Source organism: Myxocyprinus asiaticus, chromosome 8, assembly GCF_019703515.2.
Source record: "Myxocyprinus asiaticus isolate MX2 ecotype Aquarium Trade chromosome 8, UBuf_Myxa_2, whole genome shotgun sequence".
Classification (NCBI taxonomy): domain Eukaryota; kingdom Metazoa; phylum Chordata; class Actinopteri; order Cypriniformes; family Catostomidae; genus Myxocyprinus; species Myxocyprinus asiaticus.
This window is the reverse complement of record NC_059351.1, coordinates 52,768,857-52,789,770: the sequence shown is the minus strand read 5'-3', so window position 1 is coordinate 52,789,770 and position 20,914 is coordinate 52,768,857. Positions and strand designations below refer to the sequence as shown.

Below are 20,914 nucleotides of genomic sequence, written 5' to 3'. Positions count from 1 at the left end.
GAATCTGAATGAGTGGATGCGAGCCAGCTCCTTTTATACCCGTATGTCCGGGGGTGTGGCATGCAAATTCCACTCGCCAATTCCCATTGGCCTTTTCTCAAAGATCAGAGGTGTTTGGGGCTCCCCAGGGCGACCCCTGGTGTCACTACATCGATACAACGTCGAGTGAGTGACATAGGGAACCTAATCTATCTGCTAATTGTAATCACACAAAATGAAGCATGTCTTGTCACTTGTCAGATATTGTTCCCCACCTACTAATCTGGCAGTCAACCACAGTATGGTTAAGAGACCTTATGCAAAGGCCTCTGTTACCCACCTGTAGATTTTTTTAGCAATACGGCAATTTCATCCAACAGTCTATGGAGAGATGAGAATGAGTTAGAAAGCCAAGAAAGAAAATAGACTCCTAGCAACTTGTAGAGCATTGCACACTCCAGTTGTGTTGCACCCAAGAACTATTTGCATAGTAACAGTGTCTCTTCTCACTGTGATGACATCAGACAGCTCACATTCTTTAACTGTCAAACAGATGAGAATTCATGATCAAACTACAGATTTCAACTTAGTATGAGTCTCAGTCGGTTACTCTGAGAAGTGTAGAAACATTAAATTTACCTGCAGCGCCACCACTGGCCAAATTGTGCTCAACGGATGGGGGGTGGGGGTTGGGCACGAGTTGTGAGGCGCAGTGTGAAAGTCGAGCGCGTGGCAATCGTCTGTGTTCCGCGACTGCTACCCAGTCCTTGAATAATGTATAACGTGGGAGTAAGGGCAGCCCGTGGAGTTTCTGGTGCCCCCCTAGGGAGTCAGTGCCCTACGCAGACTGCGTAATATGCATATAGGGAGGGGCAGTACAGTTTACCTGAGAGATAAATGCTACTTGGAAGATTACCATAGTTGCATGAAATTAATACAATTGTTTTTACAAATCCAGATGGTGTGAGTCAAGCCAGGTTGTGTAATTCATATCATAAATAAGGTTGATCTTGGTTGGTAAATTGTCTTGAAGTCAAGTCAGAGAAAAGCTGGTTGAGCATCCATTGGTTTTGTCCAGGAAGAGGAACCCTCCATAGTCCTCCCTCTTTGGACTCCATACATGTGAAAGCTTGAACATAAACACATGCACATAGTAATGGCATGAATTGTTCATGTTTTTTTTTTTGTTTTTTTTTTTTTACATGATTGGACTATGACAATTAGTTTTATTAAAACAAAAATAATTTCACTTCTGAAATGACACAATTCCTTTTAAAATCTTGAATATACTGTATATATTATTGGTCGACTGATATACTGTGATAGTCTGAATTTTAAAATTATCGGCACCAGCCGATAAATTCTTCCATTTGGCTGATTAGTTTAGCAAGCTGCGAAGTCACCGAGAATCACCTGCTTGCATGTGAAGGAGCCTTTTGAGACGTGTAAAGGACCAATCACAGTTCATTTTGTTGTTACGTGCCATTGTGTTACTACAATAATCGGCAACATCTTATTTAAACTGTCCTACATATCAGACGCATCAGAGCTCATGATGTTAAATGTGCTTAAATGTTTCATTCTTCCTCTGTCTCTCCTAAACAGTTCCCTGCAACATTTAACTGTCTTGTCTAATCATAGAAAGGCAAATCTCAATAAATCTTCTATCATATACTGTCTGCAAATATGCAGATACCTAATTTAAACAGATGAAATCCATAAACCTCACAAAACTTGAGCAAATCCAAAACTCAGTTCCTCTGATTTACGAAGCTGTCATGAGACAAGCGTGATAAAGCAACTTCATAGTAAAGTGCTTCACATGCACTATAAGCACAAGTTTGATTCGGCCTGTTGTAAGAAAATGCGATTGCTAATGTACAAATGTCATACATGGTTGCTAAACTAATGTGTGTACTGTTATTTCATCATTCGTAATATATTAACCATTTCTTTTTGTAAAAATAATTTACTAAAATGTAATGACTAAACAGAAACCAGAAGAAACCGCTATCAACCATTTAAAACACATCATATTTTTTAAAGATTTTTGTACATTATTTTTTATAAATGTAATGTTTTGTATGAAATTTTAAATAAATTTGGTGCAAAATAAAAGTTTTTAGCAATATTATGTATATGTTATATACTATATTAAATTATGTGATATATTGCCGTTATATCGGTCTATTGGCCACAATGCTCGCTGAATATTGGCATCGGTATTGCACATTAAAAATCTCATATCAGTCGACCACTAATAAATATACAGTGCAAAAATGTAACATCATAACAGCACGCATAGACACATAGGTTCTAAGTGACGAAACTTTGAACCAGTTGCTCGGGAAGTGACTCAGTGTTTCGAAACACTGGAAAAACTGCCCACTAGAAATGGAAGAAGCAAAAAACCCACAGTTACTGCTATATTTAGCTATTTAGGGGTGTCTAATTTTACAGTGTCTATAAATAATGGATTTGAATTTATGGACAATATGTAGGTCCTCTTATGTCTTTTAAGATATTATATATTTAATTTTCATGGAAAATATGTATTATTATTAGTGCTGTTTGTAGACTAAACACTATATATACTCTATATATACTTATTTCCTTTCAAAATGCATTTACTTCCTTCTTTGGAAAAAACAACACAATAGAACAAAGCAATATATAACAATAATGCTTTATTAACATTTTCCAAACTCCACAGCATAAAGACAGAAATTCACTATCGAGTGTAATGTCCCCACTGGACACATTGCAAGGATTCCACCCTCAAACCAGTGTTCAGAACTCACACGGAGCTGAATAAAATGTCAGAATCTAATGTCAAATCGGTACATGCCTTAATCGCCATTAAGAAAAGATGAATGCCTTATACATTTTAAATTAATTGCATGTGCTAACGCATTAACGCTGACAGCACTAGTTATTATATTTGACTAGTTACATGTATGTGTTGAAGAACATTTACAACATTATATACGTAATATACATGTATTTGTAGAAGAAAGTTGCATGTATTGAAAAAGAAAAATGCTTTCAGTACATGACTTCAGCAGCATTTATATATGTATATAATATATATAGATGCTTCTAACATCACATATTTATTGTGACATGACTTCAAATTCTGATTTACTATTTTTATAAATGCCAAGACATAAAGTTCAACACACTCTCTCAATTTGTGAGTGATAGGACTCACTTTTTTATATTATTATTATAGCAGGAAATGATGCCATTCGTGCTATAAATTGTGGTCATTGCTCAGAGACTCTTCCTTATTCTCCACATGTGTCATTTGGTTACAGCTGATAAGAAGCCCTGGTGTACGGTATGATTATTCTGTTTTTGTCTTATAAAGGGACATCATTTTTAATGTTACATTTGAAATTGTTCCTCATATTGTTCATTCTGGTATTCTGCGTTCAGTGTATAATGTTGATGATTGCAGTTGATGGATTTGCAGCTAGGAAAGATAATCTCAATAAAAACTTAAACTTGCCAGAATACCAATCTGCAATCATATGACATCTCAAGATTTCAATATACAGACACATTTCTCATCAAATTCTTCCATGTATAAATATCTGAGCTATGCTACCCACATTAATTTTATAGCTCTATACGCTTACTGTTCATCAACAATAGTTTCATGTGTGTCTATTTGTATCACTCCAGAGAACTTTGAGGAGAAACATTGAAGACAAAGTGAAAACAAATCTGAACTATGGAGTGCTTATCTGATTTCAATAATAAGATCAATTCTACCATGAATCAAGTCTGATCACTGCCATTCTTGTGTGTCGCCAGACATTATAATCTTAGTACATATTGAAATAATCCACAGATAGTTGTAGGTGTTGCTGTGATGATGTCAGTCAGAATGACGTCGAGTCTCCCTCTGATCTTTCTGCTTGTGATTCAGGGTGAGTCACTGATGTTACGAGTCCTTCTGCATTTTTTGTTCAAATGATCTGCTGTGTTGTGTTTTCGTCTATGCATTCATAATTTCACTTGAGTTGTCAAAGTTCTGTCTCACACTGGATGCGTTATGTCTGTCTGCAATCGTTGTTTTTTAATCGTTATTCTATGTAAACATGCTTTTGATCTGACCATGTCTTGCACCAGCACCATGTATTTTTAAGACGCAGTGTCAAGTTAAAATCAGTTTAACTTTTAAAAATGCATCAATAGACCTCCATTGCACTAGCTGTTTTTAAAGAAGTAATCAACCTGTGTAAACGACTCCTTAGTGGCATAAAAATACTCTGAACAATAATATTGTATATGTTTAAGCTGCTGCTAATTTAGTCATTATGAGTTTTGTTTTTCAGGGGTTTCAGGGGTTTATAGTGATGAACATGATTGTGAAGATGATAATAAGAGAGACTGGGGTGTGACTTATATTCATTCAAACATCTGTGCACTAGAGGGGTCAACCGTGACAATGTCCTGCACTTACAAATACCCTTGTAATCATAAAATCACAAAGAATTTCTGGACCAAAACTCTTGTATTGAACCATGTGGAGCCTCCAGATCTGTCTGATGACTCTGAATACAGTCAGAGGATTCAGTATCTGGGAGATAAACAGCAGAACTGCACCATCAGACTGAATGATGTGCAAAAGAAGCATGCACACAAGTACTATTTCAGATTCACAACTGATAAACCAGATGGAAGATGGATTGGCGAATCTGGAGTGATTCTTAATGTTACAGGTAATGGTCATTTGCTATATTTCATTTTTTATTATTATTATTTTTTTTATTTTTTTTATTGAACATTGGTAAATTATCCCCATTTCTATAAAACAATCATCTTGGAAGCATAATTGGCCCTTTGCTAACCCCCACCCCCATTGGTTACTGTTGCTAGGTCTGTCAAGCTTTCCTAGCATCTGTTGTGCCTCCAACAGTGAGTGAGTGAGTGAGTTAGTGAGTGAGTGAATAACTTAAGGAGTCATTAATAACTTCCACCTGGATCAAATGTACATTTATATGTAGTAATTATAAAATATTCCAATGTGCAATGATACATCCAAAATGTGAAATTTGACAAAGAAATGGACCTGTAGTGGAGGAGTTTTTGCTAGAAATAAGGCTATAGGGTATACTTAGTTTTTCTGCGCACCGTTACGTCTTACACACAGTCGAGCACTAAGCCTTTCGAAGTGTACTCTTTTGACCGTGCTCAACACATTCACACTATGACTGCTTTATAATACTCTTATGTAGAGTCAACTCAAGGCACATGTGCAGGTGATGCACACAGACACAGACTGTCCGCACACATAGACAAATTGTAATTTTTCCAATTAGAGAACTCAAATTTGTTTTCCTGTAAAAAATCACATTAAAGTTATGTTTAATTAAAGAGCTCTGCACTTTCATTCGGTAACACTTTCTATGAAGCCTGTATTTATAATGCATTATAAGAGTGTTTCGTAACACATTATAATGCATGCATAATGTGTTATAATAAACCTTATAATATGTTTTGTCTCATAAATAATTGTAACAACAGTTTTTAAACAACTATTTGTGGTTGTAACTTTTAAGATTACAATGCATTATAACACACAATGAAACCTGTATTTATAATGCACTATAAGGGTATTCTTAATGCATTATAATGTATGCATAATGCCTTATAATAAACTTTCTTGTGACTTTTTACATTCTCAGATGCAAATTAGTAAAAATCCATAATTTACAGTGCCGGTGCCTAGCTTTTAGTAGAGCTGTTACTTTGTTCATTTTTTAGTGTTTCCTCTGAGGCAAATGCTAATTTTAATGTAAGCAAGCTGATAACTCTTTTACATCTGAAATACTGTTATGTAGTTTTGTTGATTTAATTAAATATTGTATTTTCCTATTACAATAAAAATGTTCAAAGGAAATGTGTCTTATAACTGCTTCATAATATCTTATGGCTGTTTAAAAGAAGACCTATTGTAGATTTTATTACTTTATTTAAAGCAAATAAAGACCACTTATAAATGATTATGGCCACATTATAAAGCCATTGCATTTGTCATTTGACTTAAACCCGTAAAAGACCACTCATAAGATGTAGGAGGATATTGTGCAGGTTTCTTAAATAAACAATGTCAGAACATGAAACTTATAATACATTATATCTACAAGGGCTATAATATATTATAATATAAAATAAATGTGGATAAAACGTGTTGATTGTGTGTTATAATGCAGTATAGTCTTAAATGTTATAACCATAAATAGGTAAGAATTACAGTATATCATATTATAACTGTTGTTACAATAATTTATGAGACAATACAACATGCTATAAGGTTAATTATAAGGCATTTTGCATACACGATAATACGTTAATAATACCCTTATAATACATTATAAATACAGGCTTCGTGGAAAGTGTTACCTTACATTTTTACTAGTAGTATTCTTACTAGCCTTTCAAAGTACGCTCTTTTGACCGCAAGTTTTTCTGTGTGCTGCTACATCTTGCGCACTGTACGCATGACACACATTTCTTCATCAGCAGAGTACGCAAGTACTTTCCACATACTGGACAATTTTTTTAGACATGTGAAAAGTCTATGTATGTGTAACCGGTCCTGCTTGACCCGCTTCAAGCGGGATTTGAACCGGGGGAGGCGGGTGCGCTAACGAGGAGGCTAAAGGGTACAGCCCCTAGTGTCAGTCGCTAGTGCGCCTCTTGAGGCCAGGGGAGTGAGGTTTACACAATGCACTGCTACCTACCAGATGGCTACTTTACATATGTGTGCATCATCTGCACATGTGTCTGATATTGCCATTCTTAAAGGTGCAGGCAGTAAGATTTTAGCTGGCTCATGCCATCCCAGATGTGTATGACTTTATTTCTTCTGCAGAACACAAATTAAGATTTTTAAAAGAATATCTCAGCTCTGTAGATCCATACAATACAAGTGAATGGGTGCCAGAAATTTGAAGGTCCAAAAATCACATAAAGGCAGCATAAAGGTAATCCATATGCCTCCAGTAGTTAAATCCATATCTTCAGAAGTGATATGATAGATGTGGATGAGAAACAGATCAATATTTAAGTCCTATTGTTCTATAAATCTCCACCATTGACCAGCTCCAACCAGTAGGTGGCGATATGCACTAAGAATGCAATCTCCAAAAAGCAAAAGAAGAAGAATGTATAAGTGAAAGGTTAAATTAATGATAAAAATGACTTAAATATTGACCCACACCTATTATATCACTTCAGAAGACATGTATTAAATCACTGGAGTCTTATGGAACACTTTTATGCTGCTTTATTTGCGTTTTGGAGATTCAAAGTTCTGGCCACCATTCACTTGCATTGTATGGACCTACAGAGCTGAAATATTCTTCTAAAAACCTTCATTTGTGTTCTTCTGAAGAAAGAAAATCATACACATCTGGGATTGCATGAGGGTGAGTAAATTATGAGAGTTTTCATTTTTGGGTGAAATACTCCTTTAATGAATAAAATCTGATTATTTGGTCATTCTGATTACTCTGGTTAATTTGCTCATCACATATCTTTAATTAGATGACATCATTCAGCTGTTTAATGAACACACTTGGCCATATCAAGATTCTCTATGATTTCATTTAAAAAATGTCATATGGTGTAAAATTAAAACTATGGTACTGAAATTAGCAACAAGATAATATCAGAATCAGATTTTCAGAATCAGGAATTTGTTTGCAGAATTTGGTGACAGAAGCTTCCAGTGCACAAACAATACAGCAACAAGACAGAGATAATAATAAAAAATAGAATAAAAATAAAAAATAAAAATCGAATAGAAAATATAAGTATATATAGAAATACAGAATAAGACAAATATATATATATATATATATATATATATATATATATATATATATATATATATATATATATATATATGTGTGTGTGTGTGTGTGTGTGTGTGTGTGTGTGTGTGTGTGTGTGTGTGTGTGTGTGTTCAAATACAAATGTACAAATACAAATCTATTATATACAGTGCAAGGGAATGTAATGACAGAAGAGGTTGGATGTGTTGGATAATATAAAAAGACTAAACTGTGTATTGCACATAGTTATTGCTCAATGAGGCAATGAATAGCCTGAGGGAAAAAACTGTTCCTGTGCCTGATGGTTCTGGTGCTCAGAGCTCTGAAGCATCGGCTAGAAGGCAACAGTTCAAAAAGGTAATGGGCAGGGTGAGTGGGGTCCAGAGTGATTTTTCCAGACTTTTTCCTCACTCTGGAAGTCTATAGTTCTCGAAGGGAGGGCAGGGGGCAACCAATAATCCTCTCAGCAGTCCGAATTCTCCTTTGTAGTCTTCTGATATCTGATTTCATAGCTGAACCAAACCAGACAGTTATTGAAGTGCAGAGGACAGACTCAATGACCACTGAGTAGAACTGTATCAGCAGCGCCTGTGGCAGGTTGAATTTCCTCAGCTGGCGAAGGAAGTACAACCTCTGCTGGGCCTTTTTGACAATGGAGTCAATGGGGGTCTCCCACTTCAGGTCCTGTGAGATGGTAGTGCTCAGGAACCTGAATGACTCCACTGCTGCCACAGTGCTGTTTAGAATGGTGAGGGGGGTCAGTGTTGGGGTGTTCCTCCTAAAGTCCACAGTCATCTCCACCATTTTGAGCGTGTTCAGCTCCAGGTTGTTTTGACTAATATCGTACCATTTAAAAAAATTTGGTATTGCAATATTTCCTTAGTACCGGTATACCGCACAACCCTAAATACAAAGCAGTCACAGGTTTAGAGTATACTTAGGTTTTCCATGTGACTTCGTTTCTTTCATTTTCCAGGTGCATGTGCAGACGACGCACACAGAAACGGACCGTCCACGTGTCTCAAAAACTGTGCTGATGGCTAAATTTGCATCACGTATACTGTGTGCGAGAAGTAGCGAGACATCATTTGATAGTGATTACAAATTCTGACAATAGTGAAATTGAACAGAACTGTTCATAGCATTTCTAAAACATTCTACTATGACCAGAATAAATATGTCGATAAATTAACATTTAGTGAGATTACATTAATATTGCTTGAAGTATATGTACATGTCCCTACTTAAATGCTTACTGATATACATGTTGATTTTGAGAATGAAGGCTGACACAGTTTAATCCAGCAACATTTCATTGTGTGTGTGTGTGTGTGTGTGTGTTTTTTTTTTTTTCCCAGTACATTTTAAATTAGTGGAATAAAAACACACATGACTTTTATAGGCTTACATTGGATAAAAGCTAAAGCATATGACAATGTGGTGGATGGTCAGTAACAATTTTTAAGGTGGGGCTTAGTAAAAATAGAAGAATTTACAGTTGTGTCAGTGTTCTCTTTGCTGTTGTTGTCAGATCTTCATGTGGAGTCTCCTGAGAGCGTGACAGAGGGAGATACAGTCAGTCTGACATGTAAAAGCACCTGTAATCTGACTGACAGAGCAACATTCGTCTGGTTGAAAAACACACAGTCATTAACTGAGAGAAACAATAAACTCCTCCTGCAGTCAGTCAGAAGAGAGGATGCAGGCAGATATAGCTGTGCTGTACACGGACACAAACTCACATCACCTCATGTTTATCTCAATGTTAGATGTAAGTACATATACAGAGTTCAAGACTACATGTGTCTGTTCCACTATCAAGTGAGATTTCTCCTGAGTCAGCATTTTAAGACATCATAGGCGCGCTCCCGACACGAAGCTGTTCAACACCCTGCCTCCTAAGATATTTCATTTTGGACAAATTGTAAGGTATCATCGTATGAATCCTTCCCTGTGTAGACAATCCAAGAATTCACTGCGATGAGCTCGGAGGAAAAATAAATCCAAGATGCGGATGTAGCAAGAACATTTTCTATTAAAAATATACTTATAAAATCCATTCAATATTGGACAGTTTCGATAAAAATAGTTTAAAATAACAGAAAACTGACTATTTCACCTGAAAATGTGTGTGTTATGTATATTTATGCTGATTAGAGAATCGTGATGTTCTTCTCAATGTTGCGCTGTCTCTAACGAGACTTCATTTCAGTTAGGATGCTGCTATAGAATACAGTGAGGCAGCTCACTAGGTTGTGGAACCCATTTCTCTCTAAATGGTGAGAAAATTTGAAGGGTATTATTGGAGAATCTGTAAAATTTACATGAAAAATCATAAATGTAAAGCTGTTGTTCAGGTGTCTTTAAATACACAGACCATTTCTAAAGCTGAGAATAAAATAAGCAAGTCAATATACTGTAAAAACTTCAACTTGAAGACTTTCAGTAATAGACTGGAACATTTCAACTAGATCACTTGTAGATTCTCCAAAGACTGTCTCAGTGTCCATGAGTGGATCTGGTGAAATAGTTTTGGGTGATTCAGTGACTCTGACCTGCAGCAGTGATTCAAACCCACCTGTTCTGAACTACACCTGGTTTAAGGAGAATACAACTGTAGGGTCTGGAGAAATATATAGTATCACAAGTATCCGCTCTGATCACAGTGGAGAATACAAGTGCAAGTCCAGAAATGAACTTGGAGAGAAATACTCTGATGCTGTCACTTTAAATGTCATGTGTTAGTTTATGATGTTGTAGTAACTGTTGGAACAGATCACTGGATTATCTATCTCAAAACATGATTATACATTTCTTTTGTCTGTTTTAGATAAACCAAAGACTGTCTCAGTGTCCATGAGTGGATCTGGTGAAATAGTTTTGGGTGATTCAGTGACTCTGACCTGCAGCAGTGATTCAAACCCACCTGCACAAATCAGCTGGTTTAAAGAGAAAACATTTCTTAAAAATGGAGAAATCTACAGCATCACAAGTATCCGCTCTGATGACAGTGGAGAATACAAGTGCAAGTCCAGAAATGAAGTTGGAGAGAAATACTCTGATGCTGTCACTTTAAATGTCATGTGTGAGTTTATGATGTTGCAGTAACTGTTGGAACAGTTCACTGAATATCTCAAAACATGATTATACATTTCCCTTTTTATTTTTTAGACTCACCCAGGAATGTCTCAGTGTCCATGAGTGGATCAGGTGAAATAGTTTTGGGTGATTCAGTGACTCTGACCTGCAGCAGTGATTCAAACCCACCTGTTCTGAACTACACCTGGTTTAAGCAGAATGAAAGCTCAGCTGTTGGATCTGGACAGAGTTACAGTGTACTACAGAGTGGATTCTTCTACTGTGTGGCTCAGAATCAACATGGATCTCAGAGATCAGCTGCTGTCTCAGTCACTGTTAAAGGTGACAATTACAGACATACAATCATTTGTTACTCAAAATCAAAATTGCAAAATACACCATGCAAAATACTCCTAAATGTGATGAGTTGCTGACACATAATGCTGCTGCAGTCATTTGTGCATTATACTTAAAAATCTCATGTTCTAGGAGGACATAAAACAGCGCTGTATACAACTCTTGCAACTGTGGCTGGATGTGGATTTTTAATTATTATCTTCACTATTTTGTACATGAGGTGAGATATTTTTGTGTCAGTATACATAGAAATGCATTGATGCACTCAAATCATGAATGCATGATTATCATTATTAAATATTAATGTGATTATGTTTACATATTTGCTACAGGAAGAGAAAACGTGATCATGGAACTTCAGACATCAGGCAAAAGCAGGTCGGAATGATTTTATGTTCAATCAAATTATTATAAAATTATGTATATTTCTTTTACATATTAAATATATTTGTATTTAATCCAGCATGTGAGAGAATCAGAAATTAATGTGTGAATGTTAGTAAGAGATGAAAACAAAGCAAAGTTCCCTATCTGTCACTCACTCGACGTTGTGTCGATGTAGTGACACTATGGGTCACTCTTGGGAGCCCGAGACACCTCTGGTCTTTGATAAAAGGCCAATGAAAAATTGGCGAGTGGTATTTGCATGCCACTCCCCCGGACATACGGGTATAAAAGGAGCTGGCATGCAACCACTCATTCAGATTTTCTCTTCGGAACCAAACGGTCATGCTCACTGAGCTGAATTCCCACAACTGTTCATTCACCTCTGCTGGATCTGACGGCGCATTTCAGCAGCTTCTCCCTCCTCTGCACTGGTGCACTGCAGAGAATGCCCCTGGGTGCTTCGGCAGAAATAAGAGTATATTTCTCTAAAAGAGTATATTTCTCTAAAAGAGAAACACACGGAACGTCTTTTTAAAGACGCGTCTTTTTAAAGGTGCCTTTCCTTTGTGTGTTATTCCTGGTTGTGCTCGTTATCTCTCACCTTCTGACGGTCACGATCACTGTCTTTCGTGTCTGGGCACTGCTCACACGGAGACAGCATTTGTGAATGGGTCATGAACTCATTGCGAGAACATGTCCATGGCAACGATGCGGTTGCGGCTTACCTTCGTAAGAAAGCAAGCCACCCCAGAGGCTCCCCGCCTCGGTCCTTCTACCCACGGGTATAAGGCCAGCGCGGCTAGCACTGGGGGCGATTTGGGGACTCCAATAGGACCACCTCCGCCGGGTATCCCCCACGGACCTCCCATTCCCCAGCACGCTCGTCTGCCCTGATCGGGCTTCCGGATGAGTCCGCCGGCTCGTCTCACGGCGAGTTTGACCTCTTTTTCAGAGCCCGCGAAAGTGATGAGCTCTCGAGCGCAGCATCGGAGAGCGGGCTCATCCAGTCGGACATGGAAATACTGAGCTGGGCTCCTCCCTTCGGGTGCGGTCGCCAGGTCACAGGCTGACGCGGAGATGACGACATGCTTTCCCGGGCAGCTGTGAGCGTTTGGCTAGAGTGGAACCTTCTGAACCCTCGCGGCTCGATGATTGGTTCCTGGGCTCGTGGCGCCGCTCAAAGCCATGCCCCCTCCCCGTTCCTTTCTTCCCAGAAATGCATGAAGAGCTGACAAGGTCGTAGGAGGCACTTTTTACTGCCCGGTCCCGATCTTTCAGCTTCCCTGCCCTCACTACCCTCGATGGTGGGGCGGCCAAGGGCTATTCGGCAATCCCCCCGGTGGATAAAGGCGCTCGCGGTGCACCTTTGGTGCCCAAAGCTCCCGTCCAAGGCCTGTAGGTTTATGTCGTCTCTGACGGCCAAGGCCTATGGTGCCACTGGACAAGCCGCCTCTGCCCTGCACGCCATGGATCTCCTGCAAGTCTGCAAAGGCGCTAAAGGAACTGTACGAGGGTAGTTCCGCCCCAGGATTGATGCAGGAACTGCACTTGGTGACTGACCTCGCTCTCCGAGTGATGAAGGTCACGGAGCGGTCACTCGGGCGGACGATGTCCACATTAGTGGTCCAGACAAGACACAGTTCCTTGCTGCGCCCAACTCCCAGGCTGGCCTATTTGGCGACAACGTCAAGGACTTTGCCCAGCAGTTCTCGACGGTGAAGCAGCAGACGGAGGCTATCCGGCATATCCTGCCCCGGCGCGGCTCAAGATCCCACAACCCGTCTGCTCGTCACCAAGTGCTTCCCCCTGCAGTGACTGCACCGGCTCCGCCCTTTCGGCCTGGCCCCGGCGTGGAGCCCACCGCAGGAAGCAGACGCCACCCGTCTCGTGGCCGCCAAGAACTCGTGAAAGCTTCAGAGCGCCCCTGAGATGGGTGACCCAGGGTCGACGAAACCCGCTGCTCTGCAGCAGGTAAGCAGACCACTCCATCCCCCGGTCGAGGGCTCCGAGAATCTTTTTGTTACCTTTGCATTTAATTGCGCTGCATGCCCAAGTGGCTGCAGTACCCAAGAGTTCAGCAAGAGTGGTTTACTTGTTCCCTGGGTCACATATCCAGTGTGCACGGCCGTCATCACGACCACCATCCACCACTCTATTTGGCAGGTTTGGCGCTCCAGCGGCGGTCTTCCCGCCCCTGAGTGCCCAGCTGTGGCACAAATCCACCCCCGATGTGACAGTGTCCATGGGTCACGAGGACAGGCCTCTTCCTCCCCTGTCCTAGGCTGTTCCGGGGTTGGTCACAAGGAGCCATGTAAGTACTTTGATGTCCCTGAACTCAGCACGGCCACGACATGGTGTGGCACCTCGAGCCTTTGGTCCCTTTGGTCCCCCTCACACGGAGCTTGGATGCGTGGCTTGTGCTTTCCAATCCATCGCGATGGCTGGTCCGGACCGTCTGACTCAGCTACACAATTCAGTTCACCAGACGTCCGGCCATGTTCAGCGGTATCCACTTCACCTTGGTGAAGGACGAAAACGCTGCTACCTTGCGCGCGGAGATCGCCACCCTCCTACGGAAGGGTGCGATAGAACCTGTCCCTCCGGCCGAGATGAAGAAGGGGTTTTACAGCCCCTACTTCATCGTACCGGAAAAAGGCGGTGGGTTGCGGCCAATCTTGGACCTGCAAGTTCTGAACCGGGCTTTACACAGACTCCCATTCAAAATGCTGACGCAAAAATGCATTCTGGCGAGCATCCGGCATCAAGATTAGTTCGCGGTGGTAGACCTGAAGGATGCGTACTTCCATGTCTCGATTCTACCTCGACACAGACCCTTCCTGTGGTTTGCATTCGAGGGTCAGGCGTATCAGTACAAGGTCCTCCCTTTCGGCCTGTCCTTGTCCCCTCGCGTCTTCATGAAGGTCGCAGAGGCAGCCCTTGCCCCATTAAGGGAAGTGGGCACTCGTATTCTCAAATATCTCGACAATTGGCTAATCCTAGCTCACTCTCGGTACATGTTGTGTGCACACAGGGACTTGGTGCTCTCACACCTCGGCCGATTAGGGCTTCGGGTCAACTGGGAAAAGAGCAAACTCCTCCTGGTTCAGAGCATCTCTTTCCTCGGTTTGGAGTTGGTCTCAGTCTCTTTGACAGCACGCCTCACGAACGAGCACACACAGTCAGTGCTGGCCTGTTTGAAGGCATTCAAACAGAAAACAGCGGTTCCACTGAAACTCTTTCAGAGGCTCCTGGGGCATATGGCATCCTCAGCGGTGGCCACCCCGCTCGGGTTGATGCATATGAGACCACTTCAGCATTGGCTTCAGACTCGAGTCCTGAGATGGGCATGACACCGCGGGACACATCGCATGGACATCACGCCGGTCTGTCGCCATCTTTTCAGCCCTTGGACCAACCTCTCGTTTCTACGGGCAGGTGTTCCCCTTTCTACGGGCAGGTGTTCCCTCCAGGTGCGTCGTGGTCATGACAGACACCTCTAAAACAGGCTGGGGCACGCAGCTGCCGGCTTATGGACAGGCCCACGACTGCATTGGCACATCAACTGCCTCGAGTTGTTGGCAATTCTGCTCACCCTGTGGAGGTTCCAGCCGTTGATCCAGGGCAAGCACATGTTAGTTCGGACAGACAACATGGCAACGGTAGCATATGTCAACCGCCAAGGCAGTCTGCGCTCTCATTGTATGTCACAACTTGCCCACCGTCTCCTCCCCTGGAGTCAGCAGCACTTCAAGTCACTGTGAACCACTCACATCCCAGGCGACCTCAACACTACAGTGGATGCGCTGTCATGGCAGGTTACCCTCAGGGGAGAGTGGAGACTCCACCCTCAGGTGGTCCAGCTTATTTGGAGTTGATTCAGACAGGCACAGGTAGACCTGTTTGCCTCCCAAGAATCCTCCCACTGCCTGCTCTGGTACGCCCTGACCGAGGCACCCCTCAGCATAGACGCGCTGGCACACAGCTGGCCTCCTGACCTACGCAAATATGCGTTTCCCCCAGTGAGCCTACTTGCACAGACTCTGTGCAATGTCAGGGAGGATGAGGAGCAGGTCATCCTGGTAGCACCCCCCCGGCGAATTCCCCTGAGGAAGGACCTTCTCTCTCAGGGACGGAGCACCATCTGGCACCCACAACCAGACCTCCGGAATCTCCATGTCTGGCCCCTGGACAGGATGCAGAAGACCTAAGCGGTCTACCACCCGCGGTGGTAGACACGATTACTCAGGCTAGGGCCCCCTCTACGAGTTGCCTGTATGCCTTTAAGTGGTGTCTGTTCACTAAGTGGTGTCTGTCTGCTCCCCGTCAGGAAGACCCCAGAGATGCGTAGTCGGATCGGTGCTTTCCTTCCTGCAGGAGAGGTTGGAAGGGCGGCACACCACGACACAGTGGACGGTAAGTCCTTAGGGAAGCATGACCTGATTATCAGATTCCTGAGAGGCGCCAGGAGGCTGAATCCCTCCAGACCAAGCCTCGTTCCCTCATGGGACCTCTCTGTAGTTCTTCAGGGTCTACAGAGAGCCCCCTTTGAGCCTTTGCAGTCAGCTGAGCTTAAGGCACTCTCTTTGAAGACTGCCCTCCTGACTGCGCTCACTTCCATCAAGAGGATAGGAGACCTGCAAGTGTTCTCTGTCAGCAAAATGTGCCTGGAGTTCAGTCCGCTGTCTCCAAGCAGAGGATCGCCCACTGGCTCATTGACGCCATAGCTATGGCATATCACACCCAGGATGTGCCGCCCCCAGTAGGGCTATGAGCCCATTCTACCAGGGATATAGTGGTCTCCTGGGCCTTGGCCAGGGGTGCCTCTCTAACAGTCATTTGCAGAGCAGCAGGCTGGGCAACACCCAACACCTTTGCAAGGTTCTACAACCTCTGGGTGGAACCGGTTTCATCCCAGGTAGTGGCACGCAATACATGTGGATAAGCCCGGGATAGCTGGCCGGGTGTATCGCTTGCACATAGTGCCTTTCACCTTCTCTGAGCTGAAGACGTGCACCATTAATTCCCAGTAGTGTTCACAAAATATGTTCCCTGGTTGACTTCCTCTGAGCCCTGTGGCAGTTGAGTTTTCGGAGAGACTCGCTGCCGGCCCAGTACACGTGCTAACTAAGAGCTCTGTTCTGGGGTAGGTGCTCCGCATGTGGTGGTTCCCTGTAAGGTAACCCCATGCGATGTATATCTTCTGCTAATTCGTTTCCCTGTTGGCAAACTGCATCTTCCTTGGGCAGAGCCCCCTCTGCCATAGTCTCCATGTTTGTAGTAACTCCTCCCCTGTTGGGTAGGATCTACCATGATGGTCAGCAAGACCATGTGACATATTTTTCCACTTAGATATCCCCCATCTCTTTGGGCGAGGTGTGGTCTCCACGGTGTCCTCCCCTTGGGAGGGACACCCCCCGACTAGACATGGCGCCCCAGTCGGATAATCCCCCTTGTTTTTTAGGGAGTTAAAAAAAGAAGGGGAAAAGAGGCCACGACTAGGTTAGCCTGTCTCTATCTTTTGGGTAGTTTACTTGTTCCCAAAGGGCCATTCGACACTCATAACTATGTTGGGGGAGGTTACGTGTCAGCCTGGTGCGCTGGCTACGAGGCACACAATTGTCTGCCCGTCACACACCGCAGGTTCACTTAACACATTTCAGCCAGTTGTGGCGTTTTGTATAGGGACCCCTAGTGTCACTACATCGACACAACATCGAGTGAGTGATAGATAGGGAACGTCATGGTTACATGCGTAACCTCCATTCCCTGATGGAGGGAACGAGACGTTGTGTCCCTCCTGCCACAACGCTGAACTACCCACTGAAATGGCCGGAACTTGTCTCAGCTCCTCAGCATAAAACTTGAATGAGTGGTTGCATACCAGCTCCTTTTATACCCGTATGTCCAGGGGAGTGGCATGCAAATACCACTCGCCAATTTTCATTGGCCTTTTATCAAAGATCAGAGGTGTCTCGGGCTCCCAAGAGTAACCCCTAGTGTCACTATATCGACACAACATCTCGTTACGTGAGGTTATGCAAGTAACCATGACGTTCTTATCTTTAGAGCTTTCAGGGTACTAAAATTTAAAGCAACAGGAATCTTTTCAGTGATGGATATCTGCTCATGCTTGCCTGTTTTAGAATTCACTTTTTTAAGTCAAGTCTAGTCATTTTTATGTGTTTGACGCTTTTTACATTGCACATCGTTTCAATGCACCTTTACAGATAATCATTTGGTAGTGTCTGAGTTGAGTGAAATAAAGATGAGTAAACGATGGCAGTATCTTCATTTTTGGATGAACTATCATTTAAACAGTTTTATCTCCAGGTTCCACCTTTGACGTCTGACAGAACCCGCCATGATGATCAGTATGAAAATGTTACACCAAAGAGACTCAGAGGAAAAGATATTGTACAGATCCAGTATGCAACTGTCCAACATCACAGACACAAAGAGAACGAAACACAGTATGACAATATTAGAACTTATGAGCCTGGTGCTGCCATGAGGTGAGAAACAAAAGGGGGTAATAACAAATTTGCTCATTTAATATTAAAACCTACTTACAGGGCAGTTTTGAACTTCTCTCTGGTTATATTTATTCCACAGATCTGCTGTTCAAGTAACGGGGGATAAATCAGTGGTTTACAGCACTGTGAAATGATCAACAGATCAGTTCAGCACACAGACCATCTTCTAGGACACGTCAAATTTATCAGGATTCCAAATGAATATAAACAGTAAATCGCAGAGACTTGCTTTTTCCCCAAATTCTCTTTTCCAGAGCATTTATACCAAGGGCTTAGATTTGGCTTGAACTTTGAGGGGGATGCAGTGTGAAGCATTTACATGTTTCCATTGATCATGGTATAAATAAGTACTTGCTTCTTTTGATTATTGGGGGTGTTTCCTCCCCCCATTCTCCCTGGAATCTACGCCCCTGATTTATACTGTAAAAAGTGGTAACGTGCAGTTGTTATTTCAAAAGAATATTTTGTAAACAGAGCTGTTCAGTTTGTCGTCCTAAAACCTGAAAGATAACTAGTCTTTTATCATTTTTAATAGCAAATTTAGATTTTTGATGTGCAACATAAATTACATACATAAAATGTAAATTTTGAAGTCACTGTTGCTAAATAAGGACTACAACAAGCACAAGGATGTGAGTTTACATGCTTGGTGAATTGCACAATCATTGTAGTAATTATTTTACTCATAAATCTGAAACTGTCAAGAACCCATTGGAAATTGCCAAAGTAACCCATGTCGAATTGGCCTACAAATTGATGTCATGTCTGCCTCTCATTTCTCAATATAACTTGTATCGCTTCATGTAAGAATAAATAAATTCATAATCTAAACCCCATGTGGTGCTTGCGGCAACTGAAATGTATATTTTAAAGAAATCCAAGCAAAGCTGATTAGAAAACATGTTGTACACTTATTTGAGGCTTAATGATTCTAGACAAGCATAAAATATATTAAGAATTGTATTATTAGGAGGGGCCTGGGTAGCTCAGCTAGTACTGATGCTGACTACCACCCCTGGAGTCACAAGTTCGAATCCAGGGTGTGCTGAGTGACTCCAGCCAGGTCTCCTAAGCAACCAGATTGGCCCGGTTGCTAGGGAGGGTAGAGTCACATGGGGTAACCTCCTCGTGGTCGCTGTAATATGGTTCTCACTCTCGGTGGGGCGCGTGGTGAGTTGTGCATGGATTCCATGGAGAATAGTGTGAAGCCTCCACACACGCTACATCTCCGCAGTAACGTGCTCAACAAGCCACGTGATAAGTTGCTCGGATTGACGGTCTCAGACGCGGAGGCAGCTGAGATTCGTCCTGAGAGTCACTACACCACAACAAGGACTTAGAGCGCATTGGGAATTGGGCATGCCAAACTGGAGAGAAAAAAAAAAGAACATTATTATTAGAATGATATTCTATTGAAAGTGTATCTGTTAGTTTCCTCAGTTCAATGTCTTGTGCATGTTGGTTTGTGCTGTAACATGAAGAGCTTTAAAATGTTTCGATATAAACTCTTAAGATATATATATTTATATATTTTATTTTATTTTATTTTATTTTTATTTTTTTGCTATGGTTTTTTAGTAAGTACCATTGTGATATAACCTACATATGAACACACTCAAGGTAGCTGAAAAATCACAGATTGATTATTGCTCTGCTGACAGCCGATGATAACAAAATATACCGTATATGATGTCAAAGGTGAAATTCCTATAGGTACAGTTCCTGATTTAAAAATTAAGGTTAATTTGGCATAATGTGAGCTTTTATCTTTTACACTTTTTTTAATCTAACATAGATTTGTCCACCAAAATATCCACAGAGCACTTCAGTGTCTTTGATATTGCTGGTGCGTTCGTGACAGTCTTTCAACATCATGCGCTGATGTCTGTAATTGGGTTAGTGCAGGAGGAACTAGTGAGATTTACCAATACCAAAGACTAGAAAAAAGTTCCAGCAGAATATATAGGCTGTTATTTATGTGGTGTGTTTAGTTCTGTGTATGTCTGTGGTTTGGACTGACGAAAGGGTCTTTGTGTGAAGTCACAGCATCTGCTAGTACATTTTGTAACATTTGAAAATATGAATATGATTATAATGAATAAATAGTATCATGAATGCATGTTATGTATGTACAACTAGACTGCATGTTTGCAATGCATTAGCCAAACATTTACATCTGTATTTGCGTAGAAAATAGTAATTGTTTAATAAACATTTCAATTCTTGATCTGTAATGATCTATGATGTAGTATTCATAATGTATTAACATTTAATTTTATCAGTAAAATGTGTTTCTCGCTGTACACTTTTAGAGTTTGGAGATTTTGAGTTTTTGCTAAATTAAATCACACGTTTTCTTACGTGTGTTGCGGCAATTCCGAGGTTAAATGTCCACTGTGTGGTGCTAAAAGCGAGTAAAATTCTCCCAACAGTTCAACAAAACCTACCTCTCTACCGTAAATCTTAATCCTAAACGATAGTGGCATAAAAAGCAAATGTGAGATGAAGAACACAATTGCTGAAGCAGCCACGTCATATCGTGGTGCTTCTGTGACGCTTTCGGCTTGCGTGCTCTGCAAGACTCGTATCCCTGTCCTTTGCATCGCTAGTGTAACGCTCTATCAGTTGAGCTACTGCACAATTTGATTACACTGGAACAAGCTTGTAAAGTAGTTGGGTATGTAAAGCCACATAAAAATAATTTTGCAAAAATGTAGGTGTAGTAAAGTG

The 20,914-nt window shown here is 41.6% G+C and overlaps 1 protein-coding gene across 2 annotated transcripts in view; it reads left to right on the top strand.

Moving 5' to 3' along the window:
- Nucleotides 1–20,409, top strand: part of LOC127444675 (B-cell receptor CD22-like) — a 95,464-nt gene extending 75,055 nt beyond the window's left edge. Inside the window, exons 8-12 of one of the 2 annotated variants that reach the window (XM_051704191.1) lie at nucleotides 11,001–11,249; nucleotides 11,397–11,484; nucleotides 11,597–11,642; nucleotides 17,982–18,163; nucleotides 18,264–20,409. In XM_051704191.1, coding sequence (XP_051560151.1) covers nucleotides 11,001–11,249; nucleotides 11,397–11,484; nucleotides 11,597–11,642; nucleotides 17,982–18,163; nucleotides 18,264–18,318 — 620 coding nt within the window. In that variant the 3' untranslated portion in view covers nucleotides 18,319–20,409. The remainder of the gene's footprint in view (nucleotides 1–11,000; nucleotides 11,250–11,396; nucleotides 11,485–11,596; nucleotides 11,643–17,981; nucleotides 18,164–18,263) is intronic. The other variant, XM_051704190.1, reaches the window with a different exon arrangement.
- The last annotated feature ends 505 nt before the right edge of the window (nucleotides 20,410–20,914 follow it).